Source organism: Engraulis encrasicolus, chromosome 13, assembly GCF_034702125.1.
Source record: "Engraulis encrasicolus isolate BLACKSEA-1 chromosome 13, IST_EnEncr_1.0, whole genome shotgun sequence".
Classification (NCBI taxonomy): domain Eukaryota; kingdom Metazoa; phylum Chordata; class Actinopteri; order Clupeiformes; family Engraulidae; genus Engraulis; species Engraulis encrasicolus.
The window spans coordinates 42,145,956-42,173,007 of record NC_085869.1 but is presented as its reverse complement, the minus strand read 5'-3'; the positions used below and the strand labels follow the sequence as shown (position 1 = coordinate 42,173,007).

General features: G+C 41.9%; 2 protein-coding genes across 2 annotated transcripts; one reads left to right on the top strand and one right to left on the bottom strand.

The window, feature by feature from the left end:
• Positions 1-977: 977 nt before the first annotated feature.
• Positions 978-7,628, top strand: si:ch211-214p13.9 (cell surface glycoprotein CD200 receptor 1-A). The gene is made up of 6 exons (XM_063212944.1): positions 978-1,020; positions 3,551-3,880; positions 5,367-5,666; positions 5,969-6,077; positions 6,234-6,297; positions 7,536-7,628. The coding sequence occupies exons 1-6, from the start codon at positions 978-980 to the stop codon at positions 7,620-7,622; spliced, it is 933 nt and encodes a 310-aa protein (XP_063069014.1). The 3' UTR covers positions 7,623-7,628.
• Positions 7,629-13,362: 5,734 nt separating this feature from the next.
• On the bottom strand, positions 13,363-19,258 carry LOC134461797 (inositol monophosphatase 1-like). The gene is made up of 9 exons (XM_063214644.1): positions 19,205-19,258; positions 18,836-18,934; positions 18,394-18,527; positions 16,569-16,673; positions 16,269-16,314; positions 16,044-16,152; positions 15,564-15,672; positions 15,019-15,170; positions 13,363-14,158 (listed from the first exon to the last, which is right to left on the bottom strand). Exons 2-9 carry the CDS (start codon positions 18,893-18,895, stop codon positions 14,013-14,015), a joined length of 861 nt encoding a protein of 286 aa, XP_063070714.1. The 5' UTR covers positions 18,896-18,934; positions 19,205-19,258; the 3' UTR covers positions 13,363-14,012.
• Between the last annotated feature and the right edge of the window lie 7,794 nt (positions 19,259-27,052).

The following is a 27,052-nucleotide window of genomic DNA, read 5'->3' as shown; positions in this document are numbered from 1 at the left end:
CCACAACAATAGATTGTGAGATTTACTCCAGACAGTTACATAGCTAGACAACGAGACAGAGAGAGACTGAGAGTAGAACTTTGATGATGTTAAACTGTGGCCGTATAGGTGTGCATAGATAGGGACAAGGTTGTGCTAAAACAACTGCCCCTTTGCCCTACTGGACAAAAAATGCCCTTTTTGATTTTTTTCCACAATGTACTGTGGTCCATGTTCACAAGATCATCTACAAATGCTTCACGATCAAAAGCATGTGTCAATAGGCCTAGTGACCCGATATAGGCTGCCAGAAGTTCCACATGCACTGCCCCCCGTCAGCACCTGCTCCCCAAAATGTCTGTGCACTACACTAACTGTGGCTAATGCTTTTTGTGGTAGCAGTCTAACACCTGCAAAAGACAGGTGTTTAACTTGTCACCAACTGCCAAAAAGCTACTATATAGTCGGGGAGAATGAGAGAAATGTTAACGTTTCTAACCGAACATTCCATGATCAACAGTGTCGTTATCATTGAGAGCTCAGCATTGTTTGGTTTAGGGCTCGTCTATGCAAAATGTTGTGCTAAGTCAAAAATGTTATGCTAAGCTTAAATGTCATGCTGAGCTAATTATTGTTGAATATTGTGTGCAGTAGCTTATATGCTCATGTTGTTGTTGTCATCATCGTTGTTGTTGTTTGCATTTTAATTACAGTATCTTCCCGCAGTTTGCAGCAAATATGCATGCACTACTTCCAAATATAACAATGTTAGCTCAACAGGCCTAGGCCTATTCTATTTTTTCCCCTCGACTACTAACAGCAAAATGACTTACGTATGTGTGTTTTTCTCTCTCAGCCCATTTGTGTTTGTATTGTTTTTATGTGCTTACAGTCTTGTAACACTATTAACTACAATCTGTATATAAATCAGCCATCTGACTAATGCCATATGAAACTAATTGTGATTGTTTACTCTTTTCTTTCAACACTTAACTAACATGCACGTAACCTTGTCAGAACCACCGCAAAATGGCTCAGATGGTAAGTTAGCTTACCTCTCCTCATGTCTATCTCATACTTTCAGTCTGTGATCTTTTGTTGCCTTCTGTGATGTCATTTATCTATTGCAGTCATAATTTTTATTTTAGAGGCAGTGGCATCATTGAAAACCATATAGGCCTTAGTGCAGCCTTTCCCCTTGCAAAAGCGAGCCATTCTCTTGTCGGTTACAGCAATATAAGTTTAACAAAGAAAACTAGAATGGGCACTCGGTAGAGCGCAAACCTTCGCCTACGCCACTTATTTTTTTCTGGCCATCTTCAAAATGTGGGGCATAACATTCTCCAAATTTTGGTGTTAGTTTCATTTAAATCGGACCGGAATATCGTAATATTACATTTTTGGCCCAGTCTTGACCTCTTATTCAATTCAGCATGCACACGTTCTTCTGGCATATAGTGCTTGGCAAAGAAAAACGTTTTTGACCTTTTTGTGACCTTGACCTTGACCTTTGACCCAATCACTCCCAAAAAGTAATCGGTTGTTCCTTGTTTCATGACCAATCATCCCACTAAATATCATAAAAATCGTCTCAATTTACGTTTTGACCTTTTCGTGACCTTGACCTTGACCTTTGACCCAATCACTCCCAAAAAGTAATTGATTGTTCCCTGGGTCATGACCAATCATCCCACTAAATTTCATAAAAATCGGCTCAATTTACGTTTTTGACCTTTTCGTGACCTTGGCCTGGACCTTTGACCTTTGACCCAATCACTCCCAAAAACTAATCGATTGTTCCTTGGGTCATGGCCAATCATCCCACTAAATTTCATAAAAATCGGCTCAGTTCTTTCTGAGTTTGACCTTTTCGTGACCTTGACCTTTGACCCAATCACTCCCAAAAAGTAATCGATTGTTCCTTGGGTCATGACCAATCATCCCACTAAATTTCATAAAAATCGGCTCAGTTCTGACTGAGTTATACGAAGTACAAACAAACATTTTGACCTTGACCTTTGACCTTTGACCCAATCACTCCCAAAAACCAATCGATTGTTCCTTGGGTCATGACCATACACAGCGGTCAAAACATAACCTTTGCCGACTTTGTCTTGGCGAAGGTAAAAACAGCACATCCGTCTCAAAAAATGTGTGCAGGACTAGCAAAGTCACATGAAAACTGCTAATTAACCATTAATTTAATGTTGTGACGTTTTTGGCAGCATGCCCTTCATCAGACATTACAAACAAATAAAATCCATTGTATAAATACCCATGATCTCATGGATGGTTCAACACCCACCCAGATGATCCCCATTAGTGTCAATCATTTGGGAAAAGTGACAGCAATATTCTCAAATAGACCTAGTGTGTGAATAGTAAATAGTGGAATAGCAACATTCATCCCAAAGAGACGTACTTCAACTATAGTGGCAAATACAGTACATATTTAAACATACCTGCATGCATGTAGATATGACTATGTGCTACGGTACACATGTACGTAGGCCAATCAGCTGCAGCAGCATAGGTGCTACAGTATTGTACATTTCGGGATGAGCCAGCTTCGGTCTTGTATATTTCCATATTTTCTGAGCAGTATAAAAAGCAGGGGAAGCATATTTCCTGTTCGGCACTGTTCTGGGCTTGGCTGCCGCTGGGCTGCTAGTCACATGTGGTGTCTGGAATGGGGAGATAGGGCCGCCGCGGCATACAATGACACTGACAATGACCACGATCTACTGGAGGGAATGTGTAGTTCATTTTTAAGAAGTTGAAATTATTCTTCATCATTAAAGCAATCATAGGCACACTCAATTTTTAGTGTGTGTGTATATGAATTGGTGGAAGTGCCCAGCCCTGATGTATTTTAATTAATTCATTTCAAGGATGAGCATTTGCATATTTAAAATCTAAACTGATGTACAGCTCTTATTGCATTTTTGGGATGGGTATCGAGTTCACTTAACAGTGTGCAGCGTCCACTTATAGGAATTCTGGAGAGTCAAATTACAGTGGTTTCAAAAGGCAGTGTAAAATTCTGCTGGTGACCAGTGTATTGTCAACTCTACCGCTCTTAATATTTACATAATATTGAGTGGAATCAACTCTGAAAATGTTACACTGACCATATTTTGAGTGGGACAAAGATATGAAAGAAAGTTAATTTCAACTCTTTAAGAGTTATATCGACACTGGTATTTTTACTGTGGAGTCAATGAATCCTTTTGCATTATCATTCATCCGATTCTATAAATGAGTGGTTCATTTTGTGGTGCTATTTGTGAGAAAGACTCAGTATAATTATAATAGCCCAAGTTAGGTTGTAAGCAACTATATTTCTTGCATTTTTTCTCAATTAACATACAATTTCTGCTACTTGACACGTGGCCATTGTAACTCCTGTACAAAGAAGGTTTGCAACTGTATAAATGGAGAGAGTGAGAGAAAGAGCAAGAGTGAGAGTGAGAGTGACAGTGCGCACATGAGAGAAAGCATATAGCAATGTCTGCAATCAAGGGATTCAAGTAGATAAAAAAAATCCATTTCCAATTCCTTTGTTTTCCAGCAGAAATCCGAAATGAGTTTTTCGAGGTGGGCCATGATGTGGAATTGACCTGCAACAATGTGACACGGACTAATGCGCTCTACTACATCTGGAATATAAACACCACTGGTGGAGTCCAATGCTTTATAAGTGAAGGAGCCAATAAGCTGGGGTACAACAACTGCTCAGAAAGTAAAACTACTGCACCGGGGAAGATGCTCCACAACGCTACAGGAGGAGAGACCTACCTGTACATACCTAGCTTCACAGTCAAAGATGAGGGCATGTACACCTGTGAAACAGCATACATAGGGGGAGCCTACAAAGCCAACATCACCGTGACTACTGGAGGTATGGCATGAATATGGAGACAAATGAATTTCCAGTGTGTGATGCTGTGACAGCCGTATGACCAGGCCTCAATGTATAACGCCAATATGTGACGCTCAATGTACAGTATGACACCAATGTATGGCATCAACGTATCCCATTTATGTTGCATCATAAGGCCAGGTTTCCTTGACCTATTTTTTTCTGTAGCCCTTTAATATGCACAGTTCCACCAGTGGAAAACTGTAATAGTCACTGAAGAAACTTAAATGTCATAGTACTACAACACTATGTACACAGGGCTGTTGGTAGTACATTACGACTTGGTCATTGGCCAGGGGCGGGCCTGGGGGAGAAATAGGGTTCGGGCACCTTTGACCTAAAAGTCCCTCATGATTAGCGGGGCAGAACTGACTCATTATAAATGAGCTGTTACCAAAATGACAATGACAGGGCTGGACTGGCCATCTAGCATACCGGGCATTTCCTGGTGGGCCCGCACCCTTGTGGGCCCCTGTTTTCAGAAATGTTTAAAAAATAAATAAAATAATAATACATACTTTTAACATTTCTGAAAAAAAGGGGCCCACGAGGGTGCGGGCCCACCAGGAAATGCCCGGTATGCTAGATGGCCAGTCCAGCCCTGTCATTGTCATTCTGGTAACAGATAATTTATGACAGGGGCCATGTCTTACTGGGTTAAATGTACATATGCCTCTGAAATATGCTCATCACAGAAAGGGACGTACCTTTGCCGTTTGTTCCGCTATGTGATGCAAAAAATGAAATCTTTTGGCGTCATATGTTGAGACTTGGTTTGGCTTGGTGCATATACTTGCATATCACTGCCGAGTTACATGTGAGCCTGTTGTCTGTGTCTGATAAAGGGTATTGGCTACAGTCCCTGGAACAATGTGGGTATAGGTGCCTTGCTCAAGGGCACTTCAGCTATGGCTGGAGGTGTAGAGACACGTAAGGGTGGGAATCGAACCTGAAACCCTGTGATCTTAAGACCACCTCCGTCACTATTAGGCCACGGCTGTCCAAATATTTGTCAAAATGTTTGAGTATCTCAAATTTGGGTCTCATCATCACCACCTCCATCCTCTTGAAGAGTAGTATCAAACAAAGCCGAATAAAGTAGATAAACCGACAGACAAGGGACAATGTTTCGGGTCTAGCCCATCATCAGTGTTCCCAGAACACTGATGATGGGCTAGACCCGAAACATTTGTCTGTCGGTTTTATTTACTTTATTCGGCTTTGTTTAATACAGTTTTGATTTTGCATTCAGCTCTTGTGTGGGACTCTGTTCTTCCTTTTCGCCATACTTTTTTTGGAATTATGCACCGAGTGACACGCTCAGAAAAAGACATTGGCGCGGACGCCACCTCCACCATTGCTTTCTAGTAGAGTAGTGAAATATATTGATGCAGAAGGAAATACGCATCCAAATGTCTGGGGTGGTAACTCTTCCCACCTGTGTTCCTTCTCATGTGTCCCTCAGTGGCTCCTGCCCTCTCCACTAGACGTGAGTATGACAGTGGCCAGTGGTTTGCGGTCTGCTCTGCTGCCAGGGGTAAACCAAAGGCCACAGTGTCCTGGGAGAAGATCTGGGACTCTCCTGAGGTTGAGGAGAGGTTAACCCCAAGTCCAGAGGGGACCGTCACGGTAGAGAGCTGGCTACATTTGCCAGACAATGACACCAGTGGATCTTTGACCTGTGTGGCCCGACACCCTGTCTGGAAACATAAAAGAAATACTACACTTGAGCTCACCAACAGCTCCAGACGGGAGAAACATAATGGTAGCTACACTCTAGAAAATGATACGGACACATTTAGATTTCACACATTTAGGAATTGATAGTTAAATTAGGCTAGTAGTAAAGTAATAGTGAAGTAACAACCTCTTAATAACTGAAGTATAACAATCACACTAATAAATTATGGTTTAACTGAGTTAAATAATAGCCAAAAAAATAATATCCTCTTTTTGGCATTATTTTTTAATTTTCCACGAGTTATATTTTGTAAGTGTGTACTCTCCAAGTTCTAATTACATTCATGGAATTCCCAATTTTTTATTTTTTTTTATTTTTCATTTCAGGCCTTGGAAATTCCGGTGTCGTCATGGTAGCTTCCACTGCCGTGCTCCTCATCGTGGTGTTAGTGATGCTTCTCTCCTATGCGGTTCACAAGCACCGAGGCAAACTTGGGTAAGACACCACGCACAGCCTGCACAGCCCTAGGCCTTCTCTGCCCCGTCATATCCTGCTGGTTTTTCATGATGTCTATTGCGGGCTATAATTTAGTCAGCTACTGTAATTTTCCATGGTTTTGTCCCCCCCTCCCCACCTCTTTCTTGTGAGCAGGATGATTGTTGGCCATTGTTGTCAGCCTGATGTCCCCTCTACCACCGACATCAAAGAGAATGAGGTAACTGCCTATTAGCTTTAATCTCTATTCTTTAATCTTGAAAATTAGCCACAAATTCCATGACCAATTTCTGTCAAAATACTGGTGTGTCTTCTGTTTCAACTTTGCTCATACTTTACAATCTTTAAACATACATATCTGATAATGTTACTTGAATATTAACCATATGAAGTGAGTCACATAACCATTTACTGTGGTTACTTTATTTATTATCTATGTTTCTGCGAAGTGACATGAGTGTGTGTGAGTGCTGGAGTTGCATGTTGTAAAATATATTTCTTCCATTTTACATTAGTGTCCATGTCATATTTTAAAATCGAAACCCACCTCAACACCCATATTTCATGACCCTTAGAGTGACCTTTTGCTGCTCAGATTCATGTTGTGTGATATTTTTTCTCCCCCTTACATTAGTGTTATTGTCATAGATATACTCAAACAACAGAAAATACATTTCTGGGATATATGATTTCTCTTCTGCTGTACATAGCCAAATATTTTGTGACTGCTTTATGCAACCTTTTGTCCCCTTACAGTGACATACGTGTATTTATGTGGTGTGATAATTACCCTTTTGCCTTATTGTCTATGTGTCATGAATATGTCTAAAGTCTCAAATTTCATAACCATTTTCTGTGTCCAGAAATGCAATGCCACTTACTGCAGTACAACGTGTGTGTGTGTTTGTGCGTGTACTGAGTGATGTATTTTTCTCTCATTTACATTAGGTGGCATTTATACATACCCGGGTATTTTGATAAACTATTTTTTTTCTCCTCTACGCTTACCAAAATATCTTTGTTCACACCATCAGCAAATCTGCATAAATATGCTGCCGAGAGCTATCATAACTACATTAAGCCTGCCCATGGTAACGAGAACGCTATTCAAGTCTCCGTTTTTCTCAGTTTACCGGCATATACAAACGCTAACAGGAGTTTTTAAAAATCTCAACTTTTGCCAGAGTTTTTTTTTTTTTTTAAGTTTCGTGTTTAGGGTTAAGAGGAAAATACTCCATTTGTGTGTAAACGAAAAACGACAAAGGAAGGGAAAGGTCTTGGTTTGTCAAAATACCCGGGTATGTAAACGACCCCTTATTTGCCATAGACTGTAGGAAGTATGGCATGAGTGTGTGTGCAGAGAGAGTGATGCATTTTCCACCTCTATATTACTATGCGATGTAGTATTTACTCATTTTTTTACATGGGTGTGTATTTGTGCTGTTTTCACCCTAACAGGAAGTGGAGGAGGTGGAGCCTTATGAGAGTTATGTGCAGCGAGTCAACTCCATATACAACTCCTCCGCTGACCTCTTTGGCGTCTGATGTGGAAACACACTGGAATCTATGTGTGTGTGTGTGTGTGTGTGTGTGTGTGTGTGTGTGTGTGTGTGTGTGTGTGTGTGTGTGTGTGTGTGTGTGTGTGTGTGTGTGTGTGTGTGTGTGTGTGTGTGTGTGTGTGTGTGTGTGTGCGTGTGTGCCTAATACTCCGGCACAGAATCACTGGGAGATGATGCTGAATGACCTCTTGAGCATCAAACATTCGGTAGACATGACACTTACCCGCTGTAAAAGGGTGTGACACGATCTAATTTTTTTTGTTCACTGTATTTGCCTTGGGAGATGGTTCTCAAGAACACCTTTGATACGACAGAAACTCAACGTCAGAACAGGTGGTTGGCAGGGAGCGGACTTGAAGGGGTGGGGTTAGATCAGGATGATTGTGTGTGTGTGTGTGTGTGTGTGTGTGTGTGTGTGTGTGTGTGTGTGTGTGTGTGTGTGTGTGTGTGTGTGTGTGTGTGTGTGTGTGTGTGTGTGTGTGTGTGTGTGTGTGTGTGTGCGCGCGTGTGCGTGTGTGTGTGTGTGTGTGTGTACGTATGTGTGTGTGTGTGTGTATGAGCAGAGTGCGCGCGTACGTGTTTACGAGGAGAAAAGTCTGTTATGGACACTGTGACACTTCTGATTCTCATGGTTGTTTAAGTCCAATCGAGCGCTCAAAGCCTGAAAGACACAGGTATACACCGTACACAGAAATGGGCTTTGGGACGGCAGAAATGTGAGCAATCTGACTTGTAGAAAGATCAGGAAGCGCGCTCAACACCTTGTCTTCTTATACTTTACTCTGGGTGCTTAACTTCGTCAATGAATGAACTCAAATCTCAAAAGAAAGTGAATAAAGAAGCAGTCGTCCGATTTCTTTTTTCATTTTTAATCGCCTCACATCACAGACGTTTCGGGCTTACACCCTTCTTCAGTGTGAAATGGCGATTTCCAATCTGACTCTGATCTTAGCAATCTGACTCGTGAAATATGAACGGAAAGTCATGGTATTGACAACTTTGCCACAGTCTCAGTGCAACACATACCGGGGTCTCGGCACTTTCATTGGATGGAAGTGCTGAAGTATCGGTTTCTCTGCTGCACTGTTCCAGGGCATCACTGTATTCAAATCGAGATCTCACCACTCACTCACTTCTGAGCCAACACATACCAGTACAGTCACAGTTGCACATGGAAACACACACACACAAACACGTACGGAGAGATCATGACAGCACCACTGTATTGACATGAAAGCTACCACTACACTGAATCGGAAACAGAGTAGTCACAGAAGAGTGTGAAGTGTGTGTGTGTGTGTGTGTGTGTGTGTGTGTGTGTGTGTGTGTGTGTGTGTGTGTGTGTGTGTGTGTGTGTGTGTGTGTGTGTGTGTGTGTGTGTGTGTGTGTGTGTGTGTGTGTGTGTGTGTGTGTGTGTTTGTGTGTGGTTAGGTGGTAAGGAAAGCAGAGTGAGTGTCAGTTGCAAGTCCTACTTCCAACCACGTACTGAACACGATGAATCATCCCAGGAGGGGAGAGAGAGAGAGAGAGAGAGAGAGAGAGAGAGAGAGAGAGAGAGAGGGCAAGAGAGGGCGAGAGAGAGAGAGAGAGAGAGAGAGAGAGAGAGAGAGAGAGAGAGAGAGAGAGAGAGAGATGCCCTTTCCCTCACAACTCCACTAAAATGAACAGTGTAAGTTGCCACTAAAGCAACAAATGTAGATGAACAGGCACGTCTGGAAAAAAATTGTTTTGTGTTAGGTCTCTTTCTGCCTCATCTGTTGCTGTGGTCTTTGTGTCATCTTACCAACAGCAGTTTCTTGTGTTCATCATGGGTTATAACCCTTAAAAAAAAACAAATATTATGACCAAGCACTAACAGAAAAGACTAAGCCGGATAGAAACAGCACCGTTAAGATTGGTATATTCAGAAATGTTTTGGGTAACACTTTCTATGAAGCCCATATCTATAGCGCATTATGGGTGCATTTATATCATATTATAACGCACATTATAATTACTTACAACGCATTACGACTACACCCATGATGTTTCATGATGCTTTATGTTAACAGTAATGAATAACCATGTATCTAGCTTATAATGCTTTATAAATCCAAGGGTGTTATGAATGCCCATGACTGTATACAAACTACAGGCTGCCTGATGGGGCTCACAGTGCATTATTATACATTATAGATGTGCATTATGCAGTGCCTTATAGATGCATCCATATGAACTTCACTTTACTTAGAGCACACATTGACGACTTATGATCTCACGTGGAACATTATAGCATCTTATGAGGCCTTATGACAGTTTATCATCCAGGTCTGTGCATAGATGGGTATAAGTACTCATAATGTACTATAAGCTTACTATCAGTACTATAAGCTTACTATCAAGTACTATCAGGCAGCCAGTAGTTTATATCCAGTCATGAGTATTCATAACACCCTTGGATTTAAAAAGCATTATAAGCTAGATTCATAGTTATTCCTAACTGTTAATATAAAGCATCATCAAACATCATGAGTGTAGTCACGATACGTTGTAAGTAATTATAATGCGCATTATAATTTGTTATAAATGCACTCATAATGCGCTATAGATACGGGCTTTAGTAAAGTGTTATCATGTTTTGTATTTATTATTTTTTGTGATAAACATGAACATAATGTTTAGTTGTTCAATTTTCTGTGGTTTTTTTGTTTGTTTGTTTGTTGTCTAGTCCATCTGCCCGAAATGGGAAAGTGCAATTTGCAGGTTTATCAGTAATCCTGCTGTTGTGTTTGTAAAATACACTGCCTGGCCAAAAAGAAAACAGTGGCGACCAAAAAACATAGTCACACACTCTAATAAGTGGTTGAAACATCTTTATATTTTGTTATGGCACACTTTTACTGTGACATTTGTAAATGTCTGCCATGTCAAATTTCACTTTCATCCAGTGTTGCATTCATTTTTCAACAAGATCTTGCATTGATGATTGTAGAATGTGACTGCTATGCAAAGCCTTATAGTACATACCAAGGATTCTCAATAGGGACTCTGGATACTGTGGTGGTCTATTCATGTGAGAAAATGATGTCTTGTGTTCCCTGAAATAAAACTTTAAAATGTCATTAATAAGTCCATTGAATCCTGTAATTGTAATCTTTTAATAGCATCGTGTCCAGAGGCGATTCTAGGGTCACCTGGGGCCCCAAGCGGAAATTGAAAAGAATGAACATTTGACACAAAATTGCCTCAACTGTAGTTAAGTCTGAGGTGTTATTTGCCGTCTATGGGCTTGGGGCCCCAAGCGACTGCCTGCCTAGCCTGGTTACAAGATACGCCTCTGCATCAGGAAAGAAAAAATAATTGATGGAATAACCTGGCCATTTATTATGTTCAGATAGTCATTTGACCTCATTCTTTGAGCTCATACTGTTGCTAACCTATAGAGCTGTCATCAAATGTTTTAGCGATTTCCGATTCCAATGATTTCAATCTTTTGAAACAGACTAACATCTTTTCCACAACCACAGGATGTGTTTTTTTTAAGAAATGAGAAGAACTCATTGCGGCAGGGTGGTTGATGGAGCATGAGACATAATTTTCACTCATGAACGTGAAGACCTACTTACTTGCACAACATTCAGACTCTGTCATCATCAATACAAGATCTTATTGAAAAGTGAATGTAACCCCGAATGGAATATACATCTTGTGACATTGCAGACACATCTCTCTTTTAAAAAAAAAAAAAATACATTTTTAGGGGCTTTTATTTGATAGGACAGTCTGAGATGATGACAGGAAGCGAATGGGACAGAGAGACGGGGTGGTATCGGGAAATGACCCCGGCTGGACTCGAACCGGGGTCTCCGTGGGCATGCAAGCCCAAATGTGGGGGGTTAGCGCGCTGCTCCACAGCACCCCCATGTGTGCCATCTCTTGATCATCCTCAGACGAGCCTTCCCTCGTTGCTTCCAGTCATCCCGATTCTCCATACATCTTTTCAGTTCGCTGGCCATAATCAAAACTAAAGGCACTTCTACAAATTATTAGAGTGTGCACCATTGGGTGGTGATTTTTAAATCCAGGCAGTGTACAATTGTATACTGTATTAAACTTTCATCACATTTTGAGATTGTGTACTATTGTATATACCTTAATAAAGAGAGTGATTATGATTACATTGTGTAGGCCCAAGGCCGCTGGCAGCTTTGGCTGGGCCCAGGACAAAGTCATCTGAAAGGGCCCCCACCCAATACATTCAATGTAACGAGGGCCCAATTTTGGGGCCTCTATCTCCAGGGCCCGGGTACCCCTTTGTCCCCCCTGTCGGCATCCCTGTGTAGGCCTAATGAAGTCAAACAAAGTTGCTCTCTGTTCCACGCATCCTGCTGCTTTTCCTCCTGCTTTCCTTTCCTCTCTGTCCTTCCATACTGTGTATCTCCCATCTCTCTTCCTCTGCCCTTCTACCCTGTGTATGATGTTTCTCCTGTGGGCCCATTATCTGAAGTGGGAGACGTCCCTTTGTGGCTCAAATTGAGCCACTGACTCACTTGGCATACGCTGTGTTGACCAACATGTGGTTTAGAACTGGGATTCCCACTGGAAGTTACAATTACTGTAAAATTCCCTGGCTACTCCATGACTATTCTTGACCGCAAAACAACATTTCCATGACTCGTGGTCTGTGATGGGTCAGAGGCAGACCTAGAGGCTATGAGTGTAAGACCTGTGAAACTCAATGTTCACATGCAGAGATGAAACAAGGAAATACACAAGTGGTGTGGTTCTCACCCGACCTGTGTGTGTGTTTGTGTGTGTGTGTGTGTGTGTGTGTGTGTGTGTGTGTGTGTGTGTGTGTGTGTGTGTGTGTGTGTGTGTGTGTGTGTGTGTGTGTGTAGCTCCGTAGCCTCCTGGTGGAGCTAAGTGGAATTGCACCACACACATACTGTACAGTAGCCAGGCCGTGCCTTCCTAGTGACACAACAGCTTCAGCGTTGCTACTAGTCAGGTCAAGAGTCAATGCAAGTAGGCCTACTTTCTGAATTCCCGCAAAGATGGGACCTCCTCCAACTTTGTTGGGAAGCAAACAATCATTAGCAAATCAAGGGAGGCCATTTGGGAAATGCTGTATGGGAAAGGTTAATTGTTATGCTCTTGGTCAAACCAATTCTCGAAGAGATTTGAAAGTCGATGATAATCAGGCTAACTGTACAGTAGGTCTGGAATCGTGAGCGTGTCTCGAGTCAGAAAATTGTCAGAACATTTATTAATGTATTGAGTCACAGGAACTAATTATAGACTATATTGACTCTTCAGAGATTAACAGAACATATTTTTGAAGGAATTTGTTGGTGGCAAGGACAAATGATAGATACAGCCATGCCTTCATAACGCAGTCAACATGTGCTCTCCCAGACCAAGTAGGCCTAGTGGAGCTCACGAAGCTGCACAGAACTACACAGGTCGGGCGAGAGTCAGGCATTTAAAAAGTCAAGTGCCTCTGGGACAATTACTTTCTATATATTTTGATCCATAATATAAAATTACAAAAAAGGGAAGGAGGCTGTTCATTTCTTCTGGACCCATGCTTGGCCCATTTATGCATGTCATGTCATGCTTTTCCAAGTTTATATACAGCACAGTATATGAGATATTTGGGGATGGGAGGGCTTTCTTTTTTCCTTGCTCCTTTGGAGCCCATTATTCCTCCCCTGTTCACATGCTTACTAAACACATTAACTTCATAGTAAAGATGTTAACATTAGGAGTTTATTTAATCCAGACTGCTGAAGTTCCACTGTTCAGAAGGTGATTCACTGGTTGAGTGAGAAGTAAATTGACAGACTTCGACAACCACCTTGTGGCTAGTTTTTGTACTGATTCCCTGGTTGAGTGAAAAGTAAATTGACAGACTTCTCTAGCACCACCTTGTGGCTAGTTTTTGTACTGCAGTATTCCAAGAAATTCATTGGTACAACATCATTTATTTAGTTATTTTCAGTGTTTATTGTCAGCTTATTATACCATGTGAGGTTTCATCGAAGTACTCAAAAGGGGGTATGAAAAAGTAATCATATCAAAATGTCATGATTTTTTACGGACACCTTAAGTGCCAAAAAAAAACAAATAAAAAACATGAGCAGTGTGTAAATCGGACTCTAGCCCCATTTGTGCGTTTCACTTTTCACATTTTGTCATGTATTAACAAAATACAACATTGAGCATGTTGTGATTTTACATCAATAACTCAAAAGGAAAAAGGGAAATAAGCCCTGTGTTTTAAAATCCTAGTCATAGTGTATCCACTTGAGGGAGACTTTTTTAAAATGCAAAGTATCAAATCAACACTAAGGACAGGCATTTCCATAAAACTATTGTTTTTGCTTCGTCTTCGTCATTACTGGCCATTGGAAGCAGTGGATTTGTTGGGGTCTTCGTCGTCCCGGACGACAGGGAAGGCCCTCACCGTCTGGGCAATGCGCAGGGCGACTGGCATGCTGCTGGCTGCAATCACCTTCCTCGACATCATGTCAAACGTGTTGCCTATAAACACAACATAGGCAGTGTATTAAAGTATGGGAGTGCAGGATGGGAGTGCATGTGTAAACAGTACACTTGTGATCAAACCCATTGTATCACATAATGTTGTTGCAACAGACAAACCCAAAGTACCAGTAATTTTCACATTTGGCTGCCCTACAAGTTCAAACCACCCCATCAAACTTAGTGTGGTCTTGTTAACAGAGGGAGAGGGGAGAGATGAGGAGGCACATTTCAAAGAGTTCACCCCTCATACAAGCAGCCTAATTGTTTTTTGTCCAAACCAAATGTTAACTATTGGATAAAACAAGATGCACATTTCAAATTCAAAGGGGTACATCCCCCCTCCATCCAGTAAACTTTTTTCAATACAACCATTACAGACCCTCTATACAAACGAAACAATGGTGTGGTAAGACTAGGCTAGTTAAAGCCCAGGAGTGGTAAAGTGAAGTCAGGAGGGCCTTTTGCTCTGATAGGTTGACCGTTTTATGGTTGCATAAACCACTTAATGTTGCTGTAGCCCCATAAGGCATGCCGTTCCACCAGTGGAACACTATAATAGTCACTAAAAAGTGAACTACCATAGTACTACACTACTGTGTCATAACACATGGCCTTTAGTAATGCAATACAACATGATCATTGCCATTCTGGTCACAGAATCAAAGAAAAGGGGGGCGCACCTTGCATCAATTTTTTCTTCTTTATTTTTGTGCACAGACGTGTCTCGGCGTGTGCATTCCTCAGTGTGCAACAGTGAAACAATGCTGGTAAACTCATTCTGGTAACAGCAAATTCATAAAGGCCTGTCTATACAGGTGAAAGCAAATGATTACACTGTATTCTACATAAACCCTTACCGTCTAGGTCGAGCACCACTCCACCGGCCTCCTGCACTATGATGGCGGATGCGGCGATGTCCCAGCAGTGCATGCCGATGTGGTAGTAGGCGTCCGCTCCACCCGTCGCCACAAACACCATGTCCACCGCCGCCGTGCCCACCGCACGGATACTGCAAGGGGACAGGAGACAGACATGAAGCAGCACAGCAGTTGAATGACAAACTAGGGCATGGTGACAGAGACACATTACAACAGCAGTTAGCTGTGTTACTGATACCATCAATATATTTAGCAGAGAGTAGAGTAGAGTAGATCATTAGTGCAGCATGTGATACATTTGGAAATAATCATAATTGTCTCAAGGCTGTAATTGTGTTACAGTAAAACAACACAAAAATTCCATGACTTCTCCCAGCGTGGAAAATGACATTTTCAAATGTCTTTTTTGACAATGGGAACCCAGCTTGTGGTCAATTATAGAGTCTATGCAGAATTAGCGCACAAAATTGGATATTGGCATCCTCTCCTCTTTGCGCCAAATGAAGACTCGCTCCTCCACTTACCCCTGAATGGGGATCCTGAGCAGGTTCATGATGTTAGTGGTCATGGTACACAGGGATAAGTCATCTCTCTCAGCCCCTATCTCAGTCACCACCAGGCACTTAGTGATGTCTGCAGAGAGGGGGGAAGAAGGACATCAGATTGATATGGAGGGACATCATGTTATAAACTGATGTAAGAGTATTACAGTACATGATGTCATTTGTTTGGAATGGCTAAAAGTTTGTGTGTGTGTGCATGCGTGCGTGCGTGTGTGCCTGTATGCCTGTGTCTTTGTCTGTGTGCTTTTCTGGTATATGTAATAATGATATCATGTACACAAACTCATTCATGGCAGTCCCAGGGCAGGAAAACGCAAAATGAGAGGGCCAAGTCCAACAAAGTAAACAAGTTGCTGTTATTACAGTTGCCAAAAGGACTTTCTGATAGGGTGGAGCCCACAGCCAACCTGTTGCTGCACCTACGATCAGTAGACCACTCACCCTCCTGACCAGTGGTTTGTAGTGGCACATCGTTGACGAAGGCTCCCCTGCCCCTCTGCGCCCGGTACATCTTGTCCTCCACAACGCTGTAAACAATCCCAAACTCTGTCTGTAAACAAAAAAGACACCATAATTCAATCTTGTGATTTTATTGGGGAGAGATGGCAGCGCTATGGGTTATCATTAGTTTGTAACACTGTAACTGGTTTGAACATTAGTATTTACCTGCTTATTCACAGCAAAAGCGATTGAAATAGCAACAAAAGGAAACCTGGGGACAAACATATGACAACAGAAGGAAGGGTAAGTGACACTTTTCAATGAAGCATACAAAAGACTATACAATACACTTCGGTCCATTCTCTGTATAAATATACTGTGCATTCTCCCAAGGTAAAGCCACATGATAGATGACAAGTTACATGTGAAATACTGTAAATGACGGATGCTTCACATCCCCACTTTTGTCTCTTTTGGCCATAAATATAGTCTCATAATCTACTACTGTATACAGTATATTATTACCTATGTACAAAGTTGACGGTGCCATCGATGGGGTCTATGATCCAGGTGGGAGCGTCGGTCAGTTCCAGTTTCTCACCTGCGGCCACGGACTCCTCACCGATGAACCTGTGTGGGCACATCAGACGGCAACGGTCAGACCTTTGGAGACAGCTGATGCCTCAGCCTACAGTAGACTACCCACCTGATCTCAGCTCACGGGAACAGAGCCTATGTAAAATGACACCAGCTGATCGCATTTACTGTACATGCATAAGCGAGATTCTGATGGGTTGAAACATTATGTGTTTTAAATAAACTGCTTTTTTAGTGTGTGGACTTCTACTATCAAACATCAGAGTCCCGAGGGCACAGCTGATGCATCAGCCTACAGTATCCCCCTGTTCTTAGCTCACAGCAACAGGGCATATGGGCATTTTACATGTGACCTTAGACACCTTTGATTTGATGCATTCGAAGCAGGTATAAACTGCATAGGTCTAAGTAAACATACACGCCACTGCTTGGCTTCAAAACAGACCTTGTTTGATGCCATTGGGAAAAAAGCGAATTTAAAATGACACATGTAACTTGTTTGATGTCATTGCGAAAAAAAGCAAATTTAAAATCTCAGACAGAGTCAGTTGGCTATCTTATGAATTTCAACCCCTCCAACTGGGGCCCAATTCAATTTGCGCATTTCCAATAGCATGATGGGGCGGCTTTAGGAGGCGAAGACACACTAATCTGTCATTGGCCCGCTGGTGGCTAAGTCCGGGAAAAGAGTGGTCTGATTGGACTGCTTTGGTAAAACTAAAAACAGATGTGATTTTTTTTCGAAGTTTTTTCTGTCTCCTATACCATCTCCCAGCCTACCAGTTTTACAACTGTGCATGCGGTTCAAGCGTGCTACAGCTGTGGGAGGGGGTGGAGCTTGAGTTGTATGCTGCAGTAGCAGCAAGCGAATTTTGCACACTAATGGTTAAGTAACAGTGTAAGGCAAAAAGGTCAAACAGATTAAAGCACAATATGTCCCAATTCATACATGCAAATTCTGAAAGCCTGACAACCTGAACCCCTGATGAATTTACACTTATTGTAGGCTTGTTCTTACCTGGTAACAATCTAGGTTCTAATGTGTCACCAAGTTTTAATGTGTCATAAAATACTCTAGTGTTGTACTAACTTTTGTATTGTTTAAAAAAAAATTCCCAGCAAAAAGCAAAACATTCCATATTCAAAACAGTGTTGTAAGAGTGTGTCTAATGTGTTATTACTAAGTTATTGTAAGGAGTGTGCAACTATATTAAGGAGAGACTCTCCATCAAACGTGTTTGTCATGATTTGACAAGTCCAACTTCATGAACAGCTTTCTAAAGCCAAATTATACAGATATACTGTATGTGGTTTTTTGATGATTCCATATGCAGGAATATTTTAAGCTTGTGTGTTGGGTAGCTCTGTCTAATACACAAGATAGGCATACAGTTAGACAGATAGATAGGCATACAGATAGAAGTCATACAGTGTTAATTTAACACTTAGAGTCGACTTAACATCTTCTAGTGTATTTGGTCCCAGAATATTCTGTGAGTCGAATTAACACTGCATTTTTACTGTGTAATAGAGAAGAGAATCTTTCTGTACTTGGCACTGTCGCTTACTTGTGCGTTGGATATCTCTGTTTTACACAGGAGAGATGCTTATGTGAGTGTTGGGTATCTCTATCTTAAATTAGAGGACAGGCGCTTACTTTAGCATTGGCTATCTCTGTCTATTAAAGGAGAGAAGCTTACAGTACTTAGGTATTCCGTATTTCTATCATATAGAGTAGAGGAGAGAAGCTCACTTGTGCGTTGGGTATTTCTGCCTGATAGAGGAGATCAGCATCTTCTCCACCCTCTGGTCCGTCTCCGTCACCAGATCAGCCAGGGAACTCTTCAGCATCACGTCTTTTTTGTTCCTAAAAGCCTCCAGAATCACCTGTAATAGTGGTTAGCTGTGTCAGTCATTATGCCAAAATAAAACACTTTCAGCAGTCAGGACAGGAGATGTGGCTATTTTAGGCTGTGCATCCTCCTCCTTTAGCCTACCTCTCTGGCATATCTACCAATAGCTATGCTAAAATGTATGCATTACAGCATAGGCCTACATAGTAGCTGTTGGCTGTGTCTGTCATTACGCCAAAATGACACTCTGGTCTGGATGCACCACCAATGGGAAGATGTGGGTATTTTAGGCCTTGCCAATTAGGTTGTGTGTAACATCCTCCTCCTCCTCCTTCTGCCTACCTCCCTGGCCTCTCTGGCAATGGCCATGCCAAAGTTCATGCACTCGGTCCATTCAGCCATGATGATGCAGAAAGAGGATGTGTGTGGTTGGTAAGACACCTGCAGGTGAAACAAAAAAAATACAATTAAAATTAGTTATTAAACACACTGGGCTTTATTCCCAGATGTAACAAAGGTGACAAATTGTGCAAAATGTATAATTTTACGCCCTACATTAATGTCTTTATTGATGCATTATTAATGTCAATAAGTTAAGCATTAATGTAGCCTATTGTAACAATAAAAGAAAGTATATATTTCTTAAAGAAGGTTAAGTACAAGTACAACATCATTCAGTGGGCATTAAAGCAAGAAAAATAGGATTCTTACCAAAGTGATGCTGGAAATCCTCGGAGGAGATGTAACCAGTTGCTGATGTAGTTGTGTGGAACAATGTGTTTGTATTTATAAGAGAGCAGGGCTTGCCAAGACCATGCCTCTAAACATATAGACCAATCGCACGATGGAAAGTCTTTCCACCCCTATAGTTCTATATAGTTCATGATGTCCGGCTTGTATCTGATAGTAAAATTTGTGAAAGTTGTCAAAGACAATATGACTCGCATCTTCTGGGTATTTATCACCGTTGCCCGCGGTGAGAAGATATGCTGTTCTAGAAGACGGACTGTCCCATCTCTTCCCATCATCATGACAAACCGGGACTAATTATGACCCACTGACTGAGGCTGCGCCGAATTAACGTTAGGTTTGTACATTGCACGTGCCATACATGTCACGAGAACAGGAATACGATAATGAAAGGAGGTGGGCGGTTTAATCAACCTCTCGTGAGCATCGAGACTCGAGAGTCTAGCTCTATCTGCTGAATTAGGCTTCTCGTGTTACAAACTGTTTCCGGACCAGTGGAATACTGAGACTAGAGAGCCGCCTCTGCGTTCAACAAGCAATCATTTTTCCATACAGTACAAATAAAAGGATCCGGAGTGGTCATTGTGCAACACGTGCATTTTAGTTGCGCACAGTGACGGTTTTCTGTTTGATATGTAGGCCTAGTAATATGGGAAAACACGACTCATGAAAACAGCTGGGTTGCTGGCTTTGGCACACTTCTATATCTATATCTTCTATTTCTAAGTTATCATCGATAGGCTAGCGTCTACAGAAATTCTCTGAATTCTCGCTCGCTGATCTGCAGAACAGGCCTATCTGTGCGTCACGTGTGTAGCCTCGGTGCAGAACAAATTCTGTCATGATGTTCAGAAAGATGTGTTTTGCTGAAGTGGAAACAACAAAGAACAGTGACGTTGCATGTTTACTATAATCCGTAGGCTATGTATTCCTACTCGATTTGATAGTTAGGCCTAGTTTCTTTTTCTTTTTTTGGAGACACCTGGACACTTTGGACACTTGGGGGTAGGGACTGAGTGTGTGTGTGTGTGTGTGTGGGGGGGGGGATCTGACTTTTTGAATATAGGCTATGTATGTATGTATGTATGTATGTATGTATGTATGTATGTATGTATGTATAGCATTGTATATATATATATCTGTATGTATACAGATAGGGATGAGGTGGTGCTAAAGCACCTGCCCAAAAAATGCCCTTTTTGAAAGGTCCTTTATTTTGTCACAGTGTACGCTGGTTCATGTTGACATGATAATCTACATGCTTCATGATCAAAAGCATGTGACAATAATGTCCCAGCATGATATAGCCTCTCATCTATAACTTAGTGAGGCAGCTGGAAATCCCACATGCCCCCAATCCCCCCATCAGCACCTGCCCCCCAAAATGTCTGTGCACGCCACCGTGGTGAATATACAGTATGTGCAATGTTGTGTGTAATGTCTTTGTGCCTTTTTTCTATATTTATGTAGCCTATGTATGCTATTGGACACCTTAATTTCCCTCTGCATTAATAAATTATACTCTACTACTAGTACTACTATTACTAGCCTACTACTACTACTAGGCCTACATGCCTTGCATTGCCTATGCAGATCCATGACAGAAACAAGGTAAAGTTCAACTTTAGTACTGGCCAAGTATCCAATTAAACTGAAAAAAAAAAAAACTAAAAATGTATGTCTTGAAAATCTGGTTGGTTTATTTTATTCAGAACCTCTGCAATAGCCATAGGCTAGGGCAGTGTTTCTCAAACTTTTTCAGAACGAGGACCACTTTGTCCCCCAAAAAATGTTCAGGGACCACCTGTCAACTGAATGGACAGTTGGCAGGTGCTAATTTGACATTGCTAATTTCGATACAAATCCCTTTCTTTTTATTGACATTACAAGACAGTCTTATATTTGTTATGAAAATAAGACTTAAGCTATGCTTAGCTTTGTAATAATGTTACAAATATAGCCTACTACTAGCTTGTCTTGGAAAAGTAGAAATCCCCTCACGGACCACTTGAGCTCTGTCGCGGACCACCAGTGGTCCCCGGACCACACTTTGAGAATCACTGTTCTAGGGGGAAATAATCATGAATGTGTTAATCTGTTAGGTAAACCTCTCTTTAATATCATATCAATGCTGTATTGATGCAGTTGAGCTTTTTCAGTAGGCTTAAATAGGGAACTGGCGATCCCATCTACACGGGCTCTCAAGCTTATAGTCCTTTCCTTCCACAGTTAATATTGTAATGATGGGGGGGATGAATGAGCATCACTCTCCTCCATTGCTGAGGTAGGAGTGGACCCCCATACTACAACGTCCCACAGTACAGGTAGGACTACTCCCTTTGGATGGGACTTAGGGACTTAGCCAGTAGTGGCTGTTGCTTCTGTTTATCCCTTGTAAGGTGTTTGGGTCATTTTGACCCGTTTTCAGTTTTTAAGCTTAGATTGACTTTACTCTCTTTCTTAACTGTCTCATTATCTTTCTCTCTCTGTATCTCTCACTCTCAAAAACATACATACACAGAAATTCACAAGCATAGTGAAGGGAACATGAGGGTGAATGTGGTTCTATGTGTAACCGGTGGTTATCCCGAACTTTTATTCTGACGGGGTAACGACACTCCCCTTTCCTTCAGGTGTGTAGCATAAATCATTGCGGTGGTAGCTAGCTAAAAAAGACGCTGTGTTTTTGATGCTGTCGAGTGTAGCGTGGGCACACCGCTCTCTCTGTCCCTCCGTTGTGGTTGAGCCATCGTACAGGAAAGCCCTGTCCATCGGCGGCTGGCGTGGGGTCGGCTGCTGTTCTGGGATGGCGTGCTGAGCTGGGCAAACTCAAGGAGGAGATGGTGCCTTCGACTACACTGATGCAGTGTCACTAGAGAAGGGGGGCATCACTGTTCTTTTCCCAACCTTTTGTTTTGTCCTATTGTGTGAGTGATTCGTGCAACCTTTTCGCTTTGACGTCCGAGACGAGGGGGCTTGTGTAAGTTTCACTCTAACATCCGAGACGAAGGGGCTCGTGTAAGTTTCTACTTAGTAACCGCCAAGACGGAGCTTGTGTATATGATTAGGGTATGAACACTGAAGTATTACTGGGAGACGTATCTTAAATCTCAGACTCCTTTTGGAACCTATACTTGCTGTAGGGGGAGACCAAAGACGTGTGTCTAACAGGCTTGTGTGTGTGTGTGTGGTGGCCATTACCAATCTTGCCCTTTTGGCAGTTTGTTTTCTTTTTTTTACAATTTGATTTACTAACTTGTTTGCCGTGCAATTTTTGTTATTTGGTCTACCCCTCGTGCAATTGCCATAAGCACTTTTCATAACTAGCACATTTGCACAATTTTGTCTATTGAGATGACGTGCCTTTAGGTACGGTACATGTTCATATGCTCTATTTTTATATTTGAGCCCGTGAGGCATATTTTCAGAAAGAAGAGATTCACTACGAAAAGAAAGAAAATAAAAAGAACTCTGAATTGTATGACAGTTGTATCTCTTGTTATTCACTAACCTGTTGCGGGGAAAGTCAAATCAAGTGTTTGATGGTTGGGTTCTCTCACCCTAACAAATGAGAGTGGCGTAGTCACTAAACATCTTAAAAAATATTAAAAATATAAAAAAAATATTACGGTAAAGAGATAACGCAGGCCACAAATGCAACAAAAACACGAACACCTTACAAGGGTTAAATAATCGGCGACCAGGCTTTTGTGAGCAGCAAATAATATTTGCTGGCCTGTTTTATCAAACTACAATTAATGTGTGACAGAGACAAAGTGACAGATTTTATTCTTCAAAAGATTTTTTTTGTTTTGACAGTCCTTTGAGTTATTGGACTCCTACTGAATCCTGGCCTATCTTTCTTCATATCAGATGTGACACCCTAGGCCTGCATGTACCCTGTTGTAAGCTTATCTATCATGATTTGATCCTGCTGTTCTAATGTTGTTGTCATGAAACATTCCATGCTGCTGATCTACTTCATGTTCCTTTAATGATAAAGTGTCCAAAACAGTTTCTACTGTCACAGCTTCACTTGGGTGGAAAAGTTGTTTCGTCATCATTAGACCTACAACAGAGAGATGCTCCTATCTTCTGTGGCAGTCATTGTAGTTAGAGCTGATATAAAACCCGTACGATCCGGTTGGAGAGCCGGATCAAGACCTCATCCGGACAGACCGGATGGCTGTCGTGCATTGATCCGCCAAAGGCGGGTCAGACGGCATTTCATTAATATGTCAACAAAATGGCAGTTACAGAAGAGAAGAAAAGTTACAGAAGAGAAATTGTGAAACTGGAATATATCCTCTTTAGTTGACTACAACAGCCATTCTCTAATCTCTCTAGTATGCTGTTCAGTCACAAACACTCACTGAGTAAAACTGAACCAACTCCCGCCTCGTCATTCATCGAGCCTGTTTGATCCGTCCTGCCTGTTGTGGCCAATTGAGTCGCGGATCCCCACTCCCTATGTGTGTGCTTCTGACTTTGTTGAGGTCTACATTTCTAAATGTTAACAGTGCTCTGCCAACGCTTTTACATCTCAGGCTACTCTTATTATAGTCTACAGACGTGACTCTACTATCACTCACTGCGTTACAGCGTAAAGACTCCTGACTGTCCCTGCTCAGCTAGACTTCTGCTCCCAAATATTTGAATTTTAGTCTTCTTAAATACAAACACACACATTATTTATTGCAAAATCAGGAACATGCCGTTTCACTGCTGCCAAAGGCTCTTCGAGTCGTGGTTGCATGTTTAGTGAGGAGACCCAGGTGGGTCGGATCGCAGCATGAGTTTAGGAACTGTGACGATTCATAAAGTGAGTTTTGTTGATCAAACTGTCTTACTCTTTGATTTATCAACATGAATTGATAAATGGGACAACAAAGGCGAGGCGCATAGCTACTTAACGGCAGAAACGTTTTAAAAAATACATTATTATTATTTATTTGTATTTATTTTAAATAAGTGATCCGAGTGATCTGAATGATCCGTCTAATCGGGATACCCTCCTTGGAATGATCCAATCAATCCGGATGACTCAAAGATTCGAGTTAAGCACCTCTAATTGTAGTGCAGACAGTGTGCATGCATACTGGTTCTCAAACTGGGGCTGGGGACCCCTATGAGGAGTGCCAAGGTACTTCAGGGGGGTCGCGACGTGGACAGAAGGGACTTTGCATTGAAAAAAACTAGATTAATTCACTTCTATGAATGAATTGACTGCACTTTTCCTGTGAAGTTCAAATAGAAATGCAAAAGGTTGACATTTAAAATATAGGGGGGCCGGGTCGCAGAAATACTCTGAGGTCCAAAAGGAGGTTCAAATACAAAAATCTTTAATCACTGCTCTTTAGGCACACAGACCCTTACTGCATGTGTATCTGAACTCCTACACATGCATCACATCTGGATGACAATGTGATCCATTCTGCACTTAAACCATAACCATAACCATTGGGATACTGCTAATGCCTGTTTATGGTCTCTTGGATCCCTTTAGTTGGCCTAAACCACACAAGAGGGATTACCGTGTGTGTGAGAGAGAGAGAGAGAGAGAGAGAGAGAGAGAGAGAGAGAGAGAGAGAGAGAGAGAGAGAGAGAGAGAGAGAGGGAGTGTGTGTGTGTGTGTGTGTGTGTGTGTGTGTACACTTGTGCAGATCCTCCTTGAAGTGTGTGTGTGTGTGTGTGTGTGTGTGTGTGTGTGTGTGTGTGTGTGTGTGTGTTTTAGAGTTTCCTCGCCAAGTCTATTTCAGCACTAGCATGTAAAATCAACAACAACAACAACAACAACAAATCATGATTTTCTCATCAAATGAAGGTTCAGAAGACAGCATGCTTCACACAGCATGGTCATCTGAGGGTGTTTGCTGCTTTGTGTGTGGTGGCAATCACCCTTTCAAACATGAACACATGAGTGTTTCAGGCGCTGTCTCACAGTTTCCTGGTGTTCATGTGAATTTTCATGACAGATCGACTTTGTTGCCCTTCATGGACTGCATTTTGAGCGTATCTTAGGCCTATATTGTACAGCATGATAGACAGTGCCCGTTCTACAGCCTTTGTAAGAGTAGGGGGTTCTTTCTTTCTTTCTTTCTTTCTTTCTTTCTTTCTTTCTTTCTTTCTTTCTTTCTTTCTTTCTTTCTTTCTTTCTTTCTTTCTTTCTGATGATTGTCTTCAGTCCGAACCAGCAGTACCACAAGCAGGAAGCAGAGAATGTTGCATGAGCCTTGCGAAGATCAGAGCCATTTATAGAGGGTGAAGATGCTTTACTGCTGCCCTCCACTGGTAAATTATAGAAATTGCCTGTTCACTTTCAGTACAGTACATAAGTAATTTGACAAGACAACTCTCCATCCAAATTCTCATGAGGGCCCACTAAGTTTGATCAAAAGGAAATCCCTGAAGATTAAAATTGTAGGCATAATATACAGTAACATGATATAATAGCATAGCATAGGCCTAGAATAGAATAGAATAGAATAGAATAGAATAGAATAGAATAGAATAGAATAGAATATGTAGCGTAAGGCAACCAGAAGTTCCTTATGCCCCCCACCTCCCTGGGAACTTGCCCCAAAAAATGTCTGTGCACGTCACTGGCCCTGGGACAACGTGCAGAGGAGACTCTGACATAACTAACAGGGATGATATTGCCTTATCAGACTGTATCCGCAGTAGGTCCATGTTTAGGGAATAGGCTACTGAGTGATTAACTATCAGAGGAGTTACAAACTCAATTCTGAACCTCACTGTGAGCCAGTGCAATGACCTAAGTACCAGAGTGATATGATCTGTTTTCTTTCGGTTTCTTTTGGTTGGAATTCTAGCAGCAGCAATGGTAAGACAACTGATTGAACCATGGACCAAATTGAACCATGGGGTTAGCCCAGGGTCAGTAGGCTATTTGCCTTATATTTGCACATACACTGTCGCAAATGGAAAGTCTTTATGACGCCTTTGCTCTCCTTTCATAATATGGCACTCTGGTTGGAGTGCAGCATAAAGTACAGAGTGTTATTGTAGACCACTACCTGAGGGGGAAGTTGTTGGGGATAGTATGTTGCTTAGACACCTGAAGATGGGCCCATGACCACTTCCTGGAGTGTCTGTTGACTGGGCTGCTGTTTGGATAGTTATGCAAATATAGAGGCCTAAACGTGGATGTGTGTAAATGTTGAAAGAGTTGGTAGGTGTGTGATTGATGAGTGATGAGATATAGCTGTGCTATTTTTGCATGTAGCCTGTAGCCGTCATGTTGTGGTGTGTGTGTGTGTGTGTGTGTGTGTGTGTGTGTGTGTGTGTGTGTGCTGTGTGTGTGTGTGTGTGTGTGTGTGTGTGTGTGTGTGTGTGTGTGTGTGTGTGTGTGTGTGTGTGTGTGTGTGTGTGTGTGTGCGCGCGCGGGCGCATGCGTGCATGTGTGTCTGTATCTGTGTGTGTGTGTGTGTGTGTGTGTGTGTGTGTGTGTGTGTGTGTGTGTGTGTGTGTGTGTGTGTGTGTGTGTGTGTGTGTGTGTGTGTGTGTGTTCATATGTAAATGTAGGCCTAATAAACAGGTCATTTGCTGCTGTGTTTCCCCACATGGTACAGTCTTTCAATGATGGGCATAGACCCATCAGATGAGGAAGGTACTGTATCTTTAATTACAGTGGAACAAACATGAAATATAGATCTTTTATTCAAACTATTTTAGGTAAAAAACATGATCAAGGCAGAAACCCATGTGTTGTGGCGCAGAGCCTTCTTGAGGGTAGGAGGAAGGCTACCGGTGGGTCGCTGCCCTGTTCGTGTTTTTAACCTAAAGCCA